The 18,940-nt window shown below is 37.0% G+C and overlaps 1 protein-coding gene across 4 annotated transcripts in view; it reads right to left on the bottom strand.

The window, feature by feature from the left end:
• Positions 1-18,940, bottom strand: part of gpatch8 (G patch domain containing 8) — a 202,215-nt gene that overhangs the window by 138,186 nt on the left and 45,089 nt on the right. The window contains exons 2-5 of one of the 4 annotated variants that reach the window (XM_087977893.1): positions 15,490-15,564; positions 15,223-15,244; positions 10,545-10,562; positions 5,263-5,335 (exon numbers count right to left, since the gene is read on the bottom strand). Coding sequence is in view for 2 of the 4 variants with exons in the window: in XM_043675229.2 (XP_043531164.2) it covers positions 5,263-5,335; positions 15,490-15,564 (148 nt within the window). In the remaining 2 variants the exon portion in view is untranslated. The remainder of the gene's footprint in view (positions 1-5,262; positions 5,336-10,544; positions 10,563-15,222; positions 15,245-15,489; positions 15,565-18,940) is intronic. The other 3 variants (XM_087977892.1, XM_087977894.1, XM_043675229.2) reach the window with 3 other exon arrangements.

Genomic DNA, 18,940 nt, shown 5'->3' with positions numbered 1-18,940 from the left:
AGGTCCCAAGGATTTATTCACCTTAAACATGTTTTAAGACATCCAGCAGCACCTCCTCTGTCAAATGGACATTCTTCACAGTCACTATTTAATTCTCCAAGTTCTCCAGCTTCCATATCCTTCTCCACAGTAAATACTGATGTCAAATACTCATTTAGTATCTCACCCATCTCCTGCAGTTCCACACATAATAACCTTGCTGATCTTTAAGGGAGCCTATTCTCGCCCCAGTTATTCTATTGCCCTTAATGTACTTTAAAATCTCTTTGGAATCTCTTTAACCATATTTACTACAGCTATCTTGATGTCCCCTTTTTGCCCTCCTGATTTCCGAGTGTTCTCTTACTGCCCTTAAATTCCAAGCGATTCACTCGATCCCATTTGACATATGCTTCCTCCTTTTTCTTGACCAGAGCTCCAATTTCTCTAGTCATCCAGCATTACCTATATCTACCTTCCTTATCCTTTACACAAATAGGAACATACTGCCACTGAACTTTCGTTATGTCATTTTCTGAAGACTTCCCACTTTCCAACTGTCTCTTTACCTGCAAACTGCCTCTTCAAATCAGCTTTTCAAAGTTTTGGCCTTTTACCATCAAAATTGGCCTTACTCCAATTTAGAACTTTAACTCTTAAATCCAGTCTACCCTTCTCCATCACTACATTAAAACAATGATCACTGGCCCCTGTGAGATATTGTATTATAAGTCTCTTCACTAACCCACTCACCAGTGCTTTATATTTACTCATTCATAACTCCTTTACTCACCCATGCACAAGCTAACACCGCGCTTCCATTTCATTCCCTACCACACTACGGTTTCATTCATTCATAAACCCGCAGTTTAGTATATTTTACTATTATAGGACAGACCAAATTAAAACAACCCATTACTACTTTTTCACACCTTCAATCCTAATCAGCCTTTGCTACAAGTGTTCAGGCCTATTTTGACATCAATAGCTACCTTCCTGAAGAAGGACTTATGCCCGAAACGTCGATTCTCCTGTTCCCTGGATGCTGCCTGACCTGCTGCGCTGTTCCAGCAACACATTTTCACCTCTGAATAGGTGTCAGTATCATTAACAATACCATCCCCCATCAAATCTCCACAAAACATTATATTATTAATCAGCCTTTACCAACAGTATCTCAGACCTGAATAGATTACAGAACACCAAATAGTTCCCCAATTAGTATGTACCTTTCAATTGGGTCATTATCCTATTAAGAAACTGTCAAAATAGTGCTTATGTGAAATTGCATGAATGAATGAAACTCACATCAGCAAATCATAAACAAACCTCACTACCTAGCTGCAGTAGTCAGGTTAATATCCTTTATTCTTTTATTAAGAACAGGTAAAATCTCTAACTTATTTAGAGGATATAGACCTAGTACTTTTACTAACATTCACTAACTTAAAAGACAAAAAGATGAACACCTCTTAATTATGCAGGCAGACTGGACAGACACTCAAGCACATCCAAAGTAACAGACATCATTTAACAGATGCTTAACCCATTCCCTGTCTCAAACCTTTGTGAACTATAGATAAAACAACGGAACACCATTGTGATGGAATTTTAATATATGTAAGATTTAATATATATAATGAGGCTACTCTAAGAACTTTATTTCAGGATTCTATCGCCACCTCAAACTTGCGTTACTTCACTCCAAAGTGCTCCCCCATTGACACCTCAGTCACTCATGCTACCTTATTTCCCAAGAGAAGGTCAAGTTTTGCTCCTTCTCTAGTAGGTTCATCCACACACCGAAGAAGAATTTTTTTTGTACACTGAATAAGAATTTTTTAAATTCTTCTCCATCCAAGCCCTTAACAATATGGCAGTTTCAGTCTATGTTCGGAAAGTTAAAACACCCCTTTACAACCCTATGATTCTTACAGATATCGGAGATCCCCTTATATATTTGCTTCTCAATTTCCTGCTGACTACTGGAAAGCCTACAATACAATCCCAATAAGGTGATCATCCCTTTCTTATTTCTCAGTTCCACCCAAATAGCTTCACTGACACAATCTCGGGAATATCCTCCCTATGTACATGCATAGTGTCATCCCTCACCAAAAATGCCAGTACCCTTTCTCTCATCTCCCTTTCTATCCTTTCTTCAGCATCTACAGAGGAACCTCGATTATCCGAATATCAATCATCCAAATATCGTGTTATCCGTAGGAGATCTTGAGATCCTGATAGAAACGTTACATCAAAGAGTGGTTTCAAACTTGATCAAGTCTTTTATTTACAATGATTAAAAATTATATCGGCTCACTGAAATGCTGCTGAGAACAGTCCAGGACATCCCAGGCACCGCCTCTAAATGACTGACCTCCCGCCCTCCCTCTCTCCCTTCACACTTTCCCTGGGCAGGGCAATGGTGGAACTTGTCAAAACGTTATGTCTCTGTGCGCGCGATTTGGAGACTCACCCCACAAAACCAGCAGCAGTCTTTCTGTTGGTGTCCACTCCGGCTGTCCCGGAGGGGTGGGTTCTGACGGGGGCAGGGGCACACAGGGGATGGGGCGGTGAAGCCCAAGGGCAGTGTTGGGGTGTTGGATGAGGTGGGGGCTCACGCACGGTGTGCTGCTGTCTCCTGAACAGGGAGCAGAAAACTCTGAGCCCCAGAGGAGACGCATTGAATCGATTAACCGAACGAAATAGTGCTTGCCCATCTCGTTCAGATAATCAAGGTTCCTCTGTATACCCTAAAACAATAGGTTGGCAGTCCTGCCTTTCCATGAGCCATCCTTCTGTATAACTAGGATGAAAGCGAGGACTGCAGATGCTGGAGATCAGAGCTTAAAAATGTGTTGCTGGAAAAGCGCAGCAGGTCAGGCAGCATCAAAGGAATAGGAGAATCGACGTTTTGGGCATAAGCCCTTCTTCAGGAAGTATAACTATGATAGCCCAGTCTCACTTTCCCAACCATGCCCTGAATTCATCTGCCTTACCTGTCAGGCTTCTGGCACTGAAATAAACAGTTTCATTTATAAGTCTTACCTCATTCTCTGCCTTGACTATTTGACTTGCTCCTCTTCTCAACTGTATCAGCCACAGACCTCTCTCTTTTCTCACTATCTCTTTGGGGTTTCTGCCCCGCCCACTAGTAGCACTTGGCAATCTCCCCAAGATCCAGCTCTCCTTCCAATTTAGGTGCAAACAGTCCTTCTTATACAGGTCACCTCTACCCCAGAGAGATTCCAATGATCCAAAAGTGCGAATTCCTGTCCCCCTGCACCAGCCTCTCAGCCATGCATTCATCTGCTCTATCCTCCTATTCCTACTCTCACCAGCATGTCTCACCGGAAGTAATTTAGATATTACTACCCTCAAGGACTTACTTTTTTACCTCTTGCCTAGTTCCCCATATTCTCCCTTTGGAACTTCATGCCCTTCTCTTCCTACGTCAATGGTACCAACGCGTACAACAACCTCCTGCTGGTTCCACTCCCTTTTGAGAATATTCTGCACATTCCCAGAGACATCCTTTACCCTGGCATCAGTAAGTCAACACACCATTCCAACGTCTTGCTGTCAGCCACAGAAACATCGAAACGTGCGTCTGATTAGATAATCCCCCATCACAATCAATATAATTACAGTATAATCCAAAGTAGATGTGATGCACTGATTCTGCTACATGGAGTTGTAAGATCTTTCATCTCCACTAAATTAAAATTTTAAGGTATCCTGATTAGACAGCCTCTTTTAATTCTTTATTAACTAGTGTCAACAGTTGAATATTTTGTGAAAGAGGCCAGACTAAAGCACAAGTTCTTGGGGATTGGTGAGGCACATTAAACCATCAAGGAAGATTTGAATCCATTTCTGTTCACTGGAAAGAAAGTCTGATGTGGAAATATTTATACATTAAATTAATTTATTCTGTTGTCTAGTATTAAAACTTGTTACTTAATGAATATAAAAACATTCTTTCAAACAAAAAAACTTAAACAATTTCAAGTCTGTTCCTTATGAATAAAGTTTTTTACAAACTCAAAATTTCAGAAAGACTTCCATGCGAGCAGCGATAGTAGTACAGAATCTCATTATTATAACGTCAAGTCATCCTCCGAGATTGGATTTATCAAATATTGAGGCTTTACCGTGGCTGAGCATCCATGTTTGATGTGAGATTGTTGACTGACATTAGGAGATGCCTGAAACGGAGAAGTATTGGCATCCCTTATTTCAATAAGCACAAGTTAAGTTAATCCTGAGTTATTCTGTCTGAGCAGAAAAAATAAACCATCAGCTGCTATATCATACATGGCTGATGAACACCCAAAGTGTTCCTTGAATCCACCATTAGTTAGCTATGACGTTTGGTTCATGAGCTGGTGATGACGACAAGAGTTCTGAAAAGATTCCATTATAAACAATTCATGCTTCATTTAGACAAACCTGAAAATGGCCTGCATTCACTCCTCCATCAGACTTGGAAAATGTAGGAAGTGAATTCTAATGCCTTTTTGGTGTGAATGCAGTACATCAAATTATAAGAAATAGTAACCACTTAGAAGAATGAATTCAGAGTAAAAGGCTGTTTATTGCAATAATTTGAAAAAAAAACGCTAGGACAACGAATAATCAGCAACTTAGATTTACTAAACCCACGTACACCAACTCCAGGAATTTCTCTGAGAAATTGAACAGCACAAACTAATGATTAGACCAAATTAAATAGGAAAATATAGCCACAATATATTAATTGCCTTTACAAGTGTATCAACATAATATCATGTGCAGTTGGGAGTTTTGTTTAAATGATTGGAACTATCATTCAAATTGATCATATCAGTTCGCAACATGCATTTGATAGTTTGGAAAAGAGGCCGTAGGTTTAAGTCCTTTCTTTTAACAAATGTCAGGTTTTTTGAACCATCATTCATTACACAATATTCGAATATGTAACTACTGCATGTCAGAGAAAATGATTGTTTAATCTAACCCTGAAGAAACTGCTAGGGTTTCAGATTTTCCCAAATGTAACCTTTTGGCCAAATCCATCACATTACCAGAGAGAACAGAAGAGAAGAAAAATAGAATCAAGTATTAAAATTAAAAGCAGGTTTCTGCTTCCAGACAATATAACATAGATATTCACAATTTCCTAATTATACTGTAGAGGGAAATAAATTCTAAAAAAATGCATGCTTTTATTGTATTTAAGCATGTTCACAAAAACATTTTCTTAAAAAATGTGACATTAGACAATTTTTCTGAACTTACCCTGGAGAGACTTCCCCAGTCCTTGGCCAAGCTTCCATCCATGCTTCTGAAGTAAACGGTGTCCAATGTTGTCCTGATAGACAGAACAGAGAATAGACCAAAAATACTCCAATAATACATACTTCCTTTGAGTCAATATTTCTATATTTTGTGTACAATGGATAAACATGCAAGAAGTTGCTAATGGGAATGGGGTAGATGGACATCCTAAGGAAACACAATGTCATAAATTGCTCACACAATTTGGGATTATTTTCTGATGGTGTGCTGTGCATCTTCAGTGCATAACACTTAAATAATGAAAGCAAGGTAAAAAAAAAGAAACAAAGAACTGAAATCAGTATAACTGATAAAACCAAGCTCTTTTTAAAACCATATCCGTCACCTTGACAGCACCAATTTGCGACAACTAAACTTCTTCTTTTAATTTGGTTATGTTGCGTGTCAGGCTTTTTGTCTACAGATTATTGTAAGTGCAAAATCTGCCCCACCACTAGAAACCAAACACGATCATAGCAAAATCCAGGCTAGACTTGATTGGGTTTATAACCAGCATGCAGCCATTATTAACTAAAAATGAAACAGTGACGTTAGTAAATTTACAAAATGAGCACAAGCACAGATTGTGATGCACTTCATGTGTAAGATAACAAAAATACTGAAAATTAGAATGGAACAGGCCTAGCAACAGGTTTAATAGCAAGAACCATTAGTGCATGTAGGGGAAGGGGAAAAAGCAGCAAGCGTAATGTCTCATCTTCCTTAGAACAGAGAGTGGTTAACTAGCTACAGGCGTATGGTGTTCAATTTCAAGGACTGTGTTCCAATTTTCTAACAGTACCACTGGGTTTGAAGCAAATCTTAAACTATGTGGCAATCAAAATCAATTTTTGACTTTAGAAATGAAATATATTGCTTTGCTAATTCAAATGATCTTCCTGGAGAGAGCTTTTCAATATATTACGAATCAACATCCATTCTCATCATGAACCTTGGCTGAAACAGAAAAGATGCTTCTGAAACAATCTTTGCATAGTAACCATTCAAGAGTTCAAAAATGTACACTCTTCAAAGACCTTATCTGGCTCAAAATGCAGTGACTATTTGTCCTAATTCTAATTACTCACTATATGCTGTCCAATATCCATAGTGGGAGGGGGTCATTCTTCAATGTGAAAAATCCCTTACTGAGTTAACAATACATGAAATCCTCAGAGTTGCTATAATGTAGCAAACACTTAATTGGTATGGAATCAAGGGTTATAGGGAAAAGGCAGGAGAATAGATTTGAGAAACTTAATAGCCATGATCAATGGTGGAGCAGACACAATGGGCCAAATGGCCTAATTCTGTTCCTGTATCTTATGGTCTTATATCTTTTGTGATAAACTGAGGGTACAGGTTAATATCATGATATTCTATATTGGAACTGAGCTTCTGCACATATCAACAAATAAATTACCCACAATCTGCGGTACTAAACCATATGTTTACACAATAGCAAGTATGTGCCATTTTAGACAATTTCAGGTGGGAGTGTGGAGCAGTTCTATAACTAAATTAAGTGTTCCTTATGTTAAGGGACAGGATGTGAAAAAGAGAGAAATTTGTTGGTCCCAAGCATGAATACACATCAGTGATTCCCAGTTGGAAAAGAATGGGAATATCAGGTGAAGGCATAATTAAACTTCAATGAGGATAACCATGATAAATGAAATGTTTTAAAGTTAGCTTTATTTCTTTTAACAAAGGTTATGAAGTGTAATAAAGATGGAGCAAGTAAAATTCCGAAAAAGAGCTGAATCAAAAGAAACAATGGGGGAGAACAGAAGAATGACAGATTGAGCATGATGAAAGTTTGTAACCTATTAAAATTGGTTTTATAGCCCCCATTCAATATTTCTAATGGTTACTGCCAATATTAAGTAATTCCACCATCATAATGCATGATTTAATGCCAATGTGAAAGTTGGAAATTTCTTTTAAAATGCCCAGCTCACGAAGAGAGATTTTTCTGGTATCGGCTGCAATTTCAGGCAAATTCCATTTAAAATAACTGGATGAAGTAGCAACATATCTTAAAGAGGCCATTTTATTTTTATATTTATAATGTAATATTTTTTCACCTTTCTCAAGACTGCAAGGTCAAGGACACAGGCTGTAAATACGCTGCAGTTCAACAGATACAGGTACCTGCTGAACGTTAAACAACTAATGCTGATTAAAATATCTCTGAAAGGTCGTAAGAACCTAGCATCAGCACATCAAAGAACTTCATAAATATTGCTGTAATACCAAATTACAAATCCTCTTTCAAACAAAATTAGTAAAGGAGAAAAATACAGTTCACAAGTTATTTAATTGGCAGATACAGACCAAGTAAAATATCTTTATTTTGAAATTATCTTGAAGATGTGGAACATTTGCTACAAAGGTTTATTTTTGACACATACTATGTTTGGCCACAATATTAAGTACAAAGGTCAATAAATAAACCAACCTTGTTAAAAATCAGAGTCTCAAATGATCAGATATTGCCTGATCAAAAAACCCTATTGCTTTCAAATTTCTATTCACCGAAGGTGATTTTTTAAAAAAATCTTTTTTCTGGCAATCATTTCAGTTATGGAATTACACCAGGCTCCACAATTTTCTCATAACATTCCTGGAGTAAGAAACATACTCATGTGTTTACTACATCTCTCACTAACCCATACAATCTTAAAGGAGCCCAGCTGCAGCAGTAACCTCTTCAGTGGTTGCTATAGCAAACCAGTAATATTTTATTTAATCAGATCTTTTAATATTCAATTACTTGTACTGTGATAGTAATAATGCTACAATAAAACCAACTTTAAAAGAGATAATACTTACTCCAAATAGGAGATCAATGAATGAGAGGCAATAAAACCTACTGCCTTCTCCAAAGGGAGGATGTAATTTTGGTAAAATATCTGCCCTGACTAAGTTTATACCCAATAAAGTAATCTACACCAATTTGAAAAATTTAACACTCTGCTTTAACTTGAAAAATTCTATTGGAAAATTATAACTTTATTAAATCAGACAATTATATACTGGATAGGGAAGTAGTGCGTGAGTTTGATATTAGTGGTGGGTAAGTCGTTGGAGGTGATTTTGAAAGATAGGGTTTTGTCTGTATTTGGAGAGGCAGGGAAGATTAGCGAGTTTTGAGAGAATCTGTAGCTCAGGTTGAGGTTCAGGATTTAGGTTTGTTCCCTGAGCTGGAAGGTGCATTTTGTCACCATATTAGGTAACATCTTCAGTGAGCCTCCAAATGAAACACTGGTGGTGTAGCCCACTTTCTATTTATATGTTTGCGTTTCCTTGGGTTGGTGATGTCATTTCCTATGGTGATGTCATTTCCTGTTTTTTTTCTCTCACGGGGTGGTAAATGGGATCCAAGTCAATGCGTTTGTTGATAGAGTTCCAGTTGGAATGCCATGTTTTTAGGAATTCTCATGCGTGCCTCTGTTTGGCTTGTCCTAGGAGGAATGTGTTGTACCAGTCGAAGTGGTGTCCATCCCCATCTGTATGTAAAGATACTGGTGAGAGAGTGGGTCATATCGTTTTGTAGCTAGTTGATGTTCATGACTCCTGGTGGCTAGTTTTCTGCCTGTTTGTCCAATGTAGTGTTTGATAAGGGTGTTTTGTAAATGACAATAGTTTTGCTTGTTGTCTGTATAGGGTCTTTCAAGTTCATTAGCTGCTGTTTTAGCGTGTTGGTGGGTTTGTGGGCTACCACAATGTCAAGAGGTCTGAGTAGTCTGGCGGTCATTTCCGAGATTACTTTGATACAGGGGAGAGTGGCTAGGGTTTCTGGACGTGTTTTGCCTGCTTGTTTGGATTTGTCGCTCAGAAATTCACCTATACAGTGTATTCAAAAAGAAATGGTAACTAATGAACACAGTCTGCCGATTTCTTAGCACGCTTGCTTTCATTACTCAGACCACTGAGGATAGCAGTTGGGATGTCATGTTGAAGTTGCATAGGATGTTGATGAGGTCACATTTGGAGTACTGTGTACTGTTCTAGTTGCGCGGCTAGAGGAAAGAAATGCTTAAATTGAAGAGAGTTCAAAAAAGATTAATCAGAAAGCTGCCAGGGCTGGAAGGCTCGAGTTATAAGGAGAGGCTGGGATATTTTCTACTGGAAAAAAGGTGATTTATAGGTGACCTTAGGGAGGTTTATAAAATCATGAGGGGCATAAGGTGGATAGGGCGGGTGAGTTTAAAACTAGGGGGCATATTTTTAAGGTGAGGAGAAAAAGATTCAAAATGGATCTGAGAAGCAAATGTTTCCACACAGTGTGATTCATGTGTGGAATGAACTGCCAGAGGAAGTGGTAGATGCAGGTACAGTTACAACATTTTGAAAACATTTGGATAAAACATGAATAAGAAAGGTGTAGAGGGATATGGGCCAAACGCAGGCAAGTGGGACTAGTTTTGTGTGGGAAACTTTGTGAGCATGGATGAGTTGGACCAAAAGATCTGTTTTCGTGCTGTATAACTAACTCTACATCCTAATTACTTGACTTTTGATAGCCAATTTTGCTGTATTTGAATAGAAGGACAAATAATATCTAGAAGTTAAGATACATAAGTTCGATTTTCTCAAGCTTCTAAACATCAGTAACTTACATAATTCCAAACTTTAACAGAAGTTCAAATCCTTATTTTCACTCTTTATTCTATATGCATGTTATAATTCAAGTTTCAATTTTGAAGGATGTACAGATTTTGTGTTTAAAACAATGAAGCAAATTTAAAATCCAAACCTAGTGCTACAGCGATTAATCTGAAAAACAAAATTTGAATGCTCCTAAAAGCTATTTATTCCTGCCACTGTCATTATAATAAAAATTTGACTTCTTAATAACTCAGAGGTTTGTCAAAAGCTATTTAAATCATAGAGGAAAAAATGAAATCCGGTTAATTAGCTAATTTGAAGATAAGTATAAGCCATAAATCTCCTCTGTATTTGTAACCTTTAACTTTACGTGAATCAAATAAGAGGATCTATTCTCCCTCATCCTCACCTTTTTGGTGGGGAATGTTTGCTTGCCTTGCAACAAATGAAAACACTCAACTCTGACCTAATTAAATATTAAAAGCACATTATAAAGCTTTCAGGGAAGAAGGAAGTGAGACATTACCCTGACTGCAATATTAATAAATGCAATAAAAAACAAACAGACAGATGAAGCAATAGGCTATTTCAAAGCAGTGCAAGTGGAGTGAAAGCATTTCCATACGAACCTGGCTTTAAAAACTGGGCTGTCAAAAGAACAGTTAAATGTAACACAAAGTAAGAAACTGTCCAAACACTAATGGTCTGCTTCTGTTCAATTCACTGCTCGCAAGTAATGTCGACATTAGGTAATAGTGAAAGCACAATGTAAATCCACGATTCAAGACCAGCTAGCTGTAAGTCAGTGCAGTGTGCCATGATGACACAATGGAGAAAAAAGCTAAAACAAAATATATATTTTTTATATGTATATAAAAAAATATATAGATGTGTGAGGAAATATATAAGAAAGTGTGACAGAAAGGTGAGCACTACTTTGCCATTACATGCAAGAGCACTTTAGAACAGTTCCCAAAACAAACTTTATATTTAACTACAGATGACACACGATGATGGCTAGGAGGGCCAAATGGTAATGCTACACCATACAGCTACAAGACATGAAATATTTATAGTGCAAGGAACATGCGGCTACTGTTAAATATTAAATCAGCAGCCATATTGACATGACCTTTGTCTGTTTAGGAGTCCACAGATCTTGTATAAAATGAAAAAGCATAATCTAACTACCGTAAAAAATATGCTACTGCTGTACTAAACTAAACCAGTAAATAGAAAGTGACCTAATACATTCAAGCTAAATTGAATAGATGTTAAATGTTAATTATGGTTAAAGTGGAAATAAAAATCTACGTTTGCTACACATAAAATCAGTTATTAGAATCCACATGAAATATTTTTACAGATTTTAAAATGCTGTTTATAATATCCTACAAGGAATTTTCTAAAATAGATTTCTCCATCTTTTGTAATAATTCAATTAGTGCTTATGAAAGTTAGTAAGAAAGGAATCATTCTGAAAAGGTTGCTTAGAATATGCAAATTTAACGGCTGACTTTGGGAAAGAGCATTAAAACCTGACCTTCTCACATCAACCTTTAATTATTTTTCTGTTGACAGCTACAGATAAATATCAATATAGAAAAAGGGGAGCCTAATCACATGCATTAGAAAGAAGCTGCACTAATCTTATTTTACATAATAGTTATCCTTTATGTACATCAATTGTTGAGTAATTCCAATTAAAATAATCTTCATACTGAATTTCCTCAAAATCTGTGGACTCTCCAAGGCAGCCAACTGACTGAACACTGTAGCATAGCATTTAGCACATCTCAAGAGACAATGCTGCAGGACATGTGTGCATTTAGAATGCATTAAAGCTAACTGTTTAAAAAGAACTTTGTTTTTGATGGCATGGCTTTCTACCTTCACACAAATACCAATTTGTTCTCTACCACCACAAAATGAAACTTCATTATACTGCTTTTAAAAATAATAATTTTATAGCTGTAAAAGCCTAGTGTTTTGTTGCAATGCAGCAAAAATATCCAACTGAAAATGATGGACCTTAGTTTACAAGAATATTGTAAAAATGTTAGAGCCATTAATTAGTTATTTAACTGGTATGGTATTAGCTTATTGTTAATGCTAACAAACCTCACTACAAAATAATGTTGGATCGCATTCTTAATGGTATGGCAAGTGTTAGAACAGACTTTGTAATTTGCAATGGACAATGCCACTTCAGAAAATGGAATAAAATGTGATCAAGTTATCCTAGGTCACTTCTATATGGTCTTAAATACCACCAGAAGTGTTAGCGGTTTTTGGGAGTGATTTTATGCTCATTATTTCATCTAAGAAATAATAAGTGATGGAACTCTTTTTTTATCAAGTACGTTTTTTTCTGCAGGGGTGGGGGAAGGGGAAGAAGTTATAATTAAATCATAATAAATAATTAAATGTAAAACTAGTTGTTGAATATGTTTTGGTGGTAGCTAAATTTAAAACATCTTGATATTTAGTAGGATTTTAGTAAAATCTCAAATAATTAGCTGCTAAATTTCATAGCCATCCATCTTCACGGAATTCCCATCTTCTAAAGTTTAACCTCTGGAATATAACAGAAGTCAATCAAATGAGCGGAAAAAAAACGGGTAAACATTCTTCCAAGCTTTTTGGGGAAAAAAGAAAATTGATAAGAATGTATAAAAATGTAACAGGAATTGTAATTTACATAAGTAACAGATGATGGGAAATATACTTTATACCTCTTTTTTCTGGCTATCTAATGATTTGCTGTAATAAATGCTGAAATATGTCAACTAATTTTTTGAACTATAAATGTTGTTAATGAAGACTGTCTGGTTTTGGCGTTTTACTGACTAATTAGAAAAAAACATTTTGGCCAGTTAATGCTTTGGTGAACTAAAAATGAATGACTTAAAAGTGCCATAAAAAATTACTGCATGCGCAAGTGAATCTAAAGGAAGCAAACAAACAAGTGGGTGGTATATTTTGGGTATCTCACTGTTAAATGGTAAAAAAGAACTCAAAACCAGTTAGGTATTGATATTAATAGGTAACTCAATTGAAAACTTATCCTGCAGTATTATCAACATGCATCATCAGCTACTGCCATTCCATAGACAAGCATCATGCCAGCAAAGTCTCACAGTAGATTTTTCGCTGGAAGGACAGGATAAGGAACCAGGAAACCCTAAAAAAAATAGCAGAGCGTGCAATACAAACCAGTTCATGGCTGCTTAGCAATTATGGCCCAACTGCTGCAGAAGAGAAATGGTGGACACCCCAAGTAGTGTGCATTATTTGTTACATGGAAACACAAGCATATCTTCCATGAGTACCGAAATATCTACTGATCCCTTTGATTTCCAATTAGACATACTTTGTGGGTTTTTTACACACATTTAAACATAGCATGCTAGGACTAACTATTCTATCCATAATATACATCACCGACATCCCGCAACACCTTCACACTAATTAATGTGGTTCAGCACCATAACTGTTCTGCACAACAGAAATTCATTCATGGGATGTTGGCATTGTTTTTGGGCATTTATTGCCCATCCCTGATTGCCCTTAAGGATGATAGTGAGCTGCCCTCTTGAACCACTGCAGACCAGTGGGTTGACCCACAATGCTATTAGAGAGGCAATTCCAGGGACAGTGGAGGAACAATGATATATTTCCAAGTCAGGATGGTGAGTGGCTTGGAGGTGCTGTGTTCCCATGTATCTGTTGCTCTTGTGCTTCTAGTTGGAAGTGGTTGTGGGTTTGGAAGGTGGTGTCTGAGAATGTTTGCAGTGCATCTTGTCGATAATACACACTGCTGCTATGAGTGTCTGTGTTGGAGGGAGTGAACATTTGTGGATATGATGCTCATCAACTGGGCTGTTTTGTCCTGGATGGTGACAACCTTCTTCAGTATTGTTAGAGCTGCACCCATCCAGGCAAGCACCTCGTAGATGAAGAGCAGGCTTTAGAAGTCAGGAAGTGAGTTACTCGCTGCAGTATTCCTAGCCTCTGACCAGCTCTATTAGCCATTACGTAGCAAGTTCAGTTGAGTTTTTAGTCAATGGTAACCCCAAAGATGTTGATAGTGGGGCATTCAGTGTTGGTAATGCCAATGAATGTCAAACGGTTGTGTTTGGATTGTCGCTTATTGGTGATGGTCATAGCCTGGCAATTGTGTGGTATGAATGTTGCTTGCCACTTGTCAGCCCAAAAAAAAACCTCAAATCATGAAAAATCATAAGTAATCATTACTCAATTAAATTCATGCAACTTTCAAATCACTGTCTTTGTACCTCATCTATATAGCAAACTGTTGTGGTTTTTAATTTGGGCAGTCATTGGCAACAAAACAATAGGATTGTTTCTTCTCTGTCACAAATTTTTGTTTTGAATTGGAAGGCTTTTTTGTACACTGTCAAAACCAACTAAGCATATAAACTGCTCAAGGGTTGCTTTTCAAAATGGTATGTAATAATGAATAGCTGTGTTTACAAAATATTAGCAGAACAAAAACTTGTTGACTAATTTCTAGTAAATATTTTGGTATGGTAGCTCTATTTACTTGTAATTAACTGTGTGATAGTGACACAAAATGATCAATGATTGCAGGTTATTATTGGAAAGTTATGTAAAATTAGTCATTTTAAATTGAGCAGTGCAACTAATCAGCTGCCATTTTTCTTTTAAATTGATCTTACGCCCATTAAAAAAAAGCTTTCATAATCAATTAAAAGAAATGTAGCAAGATGGTGGTTCAAGACAGCAAGCACTTCTAAAGGTCAGTTGATTTTATGCTCAAATCAATCATTTGCCTCAACTGGGGAAAAGGATGGCTCCCTCAATTCTTAACTTCCTCCTTTGGAGAAAGTTCTATTTTAAGCAGTGCGAAGATTAGGTATTAGTTTGTCAAATTCTACATTACTTCTGTGCACCACAAATAGATCTTTAGTATCAGTAAAACGTGCGCAAAATATCCAATAGGCGAAGGGGATCAGCACATATTTCCAGTCCTTTAACACATCCATTCAGTCCACTCATCCTACATTGCACACAAAGTTCCATTTTTTACTTGGTGAGTGCAATGACAATTACAACACACAAAAACAAATGCCAAGAAACTAAAGCATTGGATTAACTCAAATAATGTGAAGCCTAACTGAATTAGAACTAATTAAAAATTTAACAGATTACAAAGGAGACAACTATAAAGGTGGGATTATTTATGAAGCATTTTACTGAAAGCAGCAATGAAGCAGCACGTGTACTACTTATCCATGAAGTACAAACAAAATGTTGATTTACCTTAAGATGCATTTTTCATGTCCTGTATATATAGTAGCAGCACAGCATTAATAAACGTTATATTACAAAAACCTGAAAAACTTAAAATTAAAATAATGGTGTACACTAAGCTCTAGATAGTAGTTTGGACCAACTATGTCATTTTCACTGCTCAAAAATTTCTGGACTAGTTATTCAAAACTGCACTAACATTTTTTTTGCTGGTTAGTGGCACCTAATCATTCAGCTTTACACATATCAGGTCTCAATTGAAATTCAAATTCTTACCGATTCTATGGGCTTGTCCAAGGATGCCTGTTCAATTTCCAGATGTCCTTCTTCATACTGATCAAAGTGATTTCCCTAAAAAGTCAATGGAAAACAATAAAAATGTACTCTAAACAACAAAACTATTTGGCTCATTGTAAAAAAAATGAGGTGAAACACATCACTACAAAAGGTTAAAAAAGTGAAATCAATACAGATTTATAAAAAATGCCAACCTTGGAGTTCTTGAATAACAATATCAAATTCAGTGTTTGATTGTGTTGTCGAAACTTAATAAAATATGTGACAAGTTTCAACAGTTACATTTTGCTTCCTACTGAAATAGCGAGTTATGATTATTTTGGGATGTAGGTACACATTTGATTCATGCAATAGTTTTCAGTACTAAGAATACTCTATCATTTATTACCGCTCATCAATGCCCCCAAAAGCCTGGGCAAACTCTGATTGGAGCAATATATTTTTTATAACAATTGTACTTTAATTCATTTACAGAATGCGAGTGTCACTGGTTCTTCCAGAATTTACACCAACTGTCCTGAACAGGGTGGTGTTCAGCTTCCTTTATGAACCACTGCAATGAAGGAATGGCAATATAGTTCAAAGTCAGGATGATATGAGATTTGGAAGGAGGTTTCAGATGGTGCTGTTCCCAGGCATCTAACTGATCGTGTCCTTCTGGTTATAGAAGGTGCTGTATAAGACAACTTGGTGAATTGTTGCAGTGCATTTTATAGATGGTACACTTCACTGCCACTGTGCACCAGTGGTAGAAAAAGTAAATGTTGAAGGTATTAGATGAGATGCTTTGTCCTGGATGGTGCTGACCATCAAATGTTGTTGGTGATGCATTCATCCAGGCAACCACAGGTTAATGACACAAAGGATGCCCTGCACATGCTGACCTTTGTTAGCTCCCAGATCAGCACAGCTTCAAAAGAATGCATATAATAAGAGCTGAAGCAGGCCATAAGGCTCATCACGCCTATTCTTCGTGCAATCATTGTTGATCTTTGGCTTCAATTCTCACTTATCACATTCTTAGATTCCTTCAGGAATCAAAAATCTGTTTCTCTCATTCTTAAATGCATTCAAAAATGAAGCATCCAAATCTCTCAAATGAAAAAAACTTCTGAGCTTCACAACTGCCTTGGTGAAGTAACTCTGTCATCTCTGCTCTAAATGAATCCAGCCTTGGGCTGTGCCCCGACATTTCATTACACAAACAATCTCTGTATTTACGCAATTAAGTCCTTCAGAATCTTGCATGTCTCAAACACATCTATAAGCCTCCAAAACTCCAATGAGAATTGGTCCAATTTATTCAATTTCACAGGATAACCACTCATCCCAGAGACCGATTCAGATTTTGGTTTAAAATTCTCGGTATTGTTTACAAATCCCTGGACACGTCCCTATTTCTATGAGCTCCTCAACCCCGAGTTATCAGACCTCAATCAATTCTGAAACTTTTCATATCCCTGACATTATTTGTATTTTCACTGGTGGGTCAAGCTTTCAGCTAACTGAGCTCGAAACATTTGCATTCCCTCCTTAAACCTCTTATTCTATACAATGCTCATTGATATTCAATCCTTTGAACAAGCTTTCAGTTTTAATATCATACACATGAAAGACCTTGGGATATTTACTACAGTTCATACAGGATACTGAACTAGACAGGAAAAAAAAAGGTGGGGGCACAGAATTATTGGTGAAGAATAAATTGCAGCTGTAAGGAGATATGACATACTAGATGAAGCATCAAATGAGGCCACACTGGACCTTGTTTCTGAACTAAACCAATCTCAGTAGTAGATATGTGCAATAAATCCCGAAGGACACAGTTAGACAAGTATGTATGCAAGCAAACTTCACAGTGCAATTGCAAAAGGGAAATAATAATTAGGGGCTTCAACTACTCAGTTATCAACTGCATTACAAACAGTGTGAAAGGCAGAGGGCACAAAATTCTTGAATTGTGTTCAAGGGAATGTGTTTATCCAGTAGGTAACAAGCCTAATGAAAGAGTGGAATGTCAGATTTAGCTTTCAGAAATGAAGCTGAGCAAGTGGACCAAAGAGCAGTGGTTGATCATTTCAGACATAGAGATCATAATGCAGTTAGATTTAGCATCATTATGGAAGTGGACAAAGATAGAACAGGAGCGAACGTTCTAAAACAGGAAAGGCAGACAGATGATCTGGCAGAAGCGGACTGGCTACAGATAATTGAACGTCAGTAGCTAATCAGTGAGAAGCAGTCAAAAGTGAGATTATATGGGTAAAGTGCAGACATGTCCCTAAAAAGAAAAGGGGTGGTACTGTCAAACCTAGAGTCCTTTGGTTAACCAACAGCATACAAGGCAAAATAAAGCAGAAAATAGAGTTAATGACAATCTTTAAAGATAGTAATGCGCCAGGCAGCTGAGAGGAGTACAAGGGTGAAGTGAAAAGGAAAAGTAGAAAAGTAAGAAGAGGATATAAAAGTTCTTGGTAAGGAAAATGCTTATTTTTTTATTAGTTATTTAAGAGCAAGAGGATAACTAAGGAAGGGGTTGTGCCTATCAAAGTATATTGCAAATTGTGCATGAATGCTGAAGATGCAGCCAGGATTCTTAATTACCATATATGCTCATGTATAGGTTGATGTACAAGTTGACCCCTTATCTTAAGCCAAAAATCTGCTATTTTTCATATACCTCATGTATAAGTCAATCCTAGTTTTTCAGTGGTCTCTTCCTGACCATGTACGCAGCCTTAAAGAGCATGATTTGCGCGTCACCATATGTTACGCGCACCAGCATATATTTGTGCAATGCGATTTTCAAATCGTTAAATTGAATGTTGATTTCATAAATGTGTTCGTGCCCGTGTAATATTTACATACATATATTCGACTTGTGCACGCAAATATCTATGATACTTTATGGCAGCCCTCAAACTTGTCTTCCCGTTGATGCCTCAGTTTCTTACAAATAGGTGTCACGTACAGTTGTGCTCTGAACTTATTGTAAAACTCCCCAAATTTTTCTGACAAAATAGCATCATGAAGAAACAAATATACAACACAGTTGAAACTAAAAAGTTATTGAAGTTGCAGAGAAGAACAACAATAGCAAAGCTGCAAGGGAGTTCTGTGTTTCTGAAAAACTTGCTTGAGATTGGAGGAAAAAAGCCACACATTTAAAGGTTTTGCAAAAACAGAAGTACGCCAACCGAGGAAAGCTGAACAAGTGGCCACAACGAGACGAAAAGATTGCTGACTAGGTAATTCAGTGTCGTCAGAACGGAAGCAATGTGACTTGAAGATGTAGAAGAATACGTGCTAAAAACAAATTGAGAAAAGGTGGATTCAGTGATCTCAAAACCAGTGCTGGATGGGGCAGTAAGTTTATGAAAAGGTATGATTTAGCGCTTACACAGAAAACCAAGATTGTCCGATGTCTACC

Source organism: Chiloscyllium plagiosum, unplaced genomic scaffold, assembly GCF_037043375.1.
Source record: "Chiloscyllium plagiosum isolate Xiang-an unplaced genomic scaffold, Cpla_swu_hap1 HiC_scaffold_32, whole genome shotgun sequence".
Lineage (NCBI taxonomy): Eukaryota > Metazoa > Chordata > Chondrichthyes > Orectolobiformes > Hemiscylliidae > Chiloscyllium > Chiloscyllium plagiosum.
The sequence above is the reverse complement of the archived record's forward strand: the minus strand, read 5'-3'. Positions and strand labels throughout refer to the sequence as shown.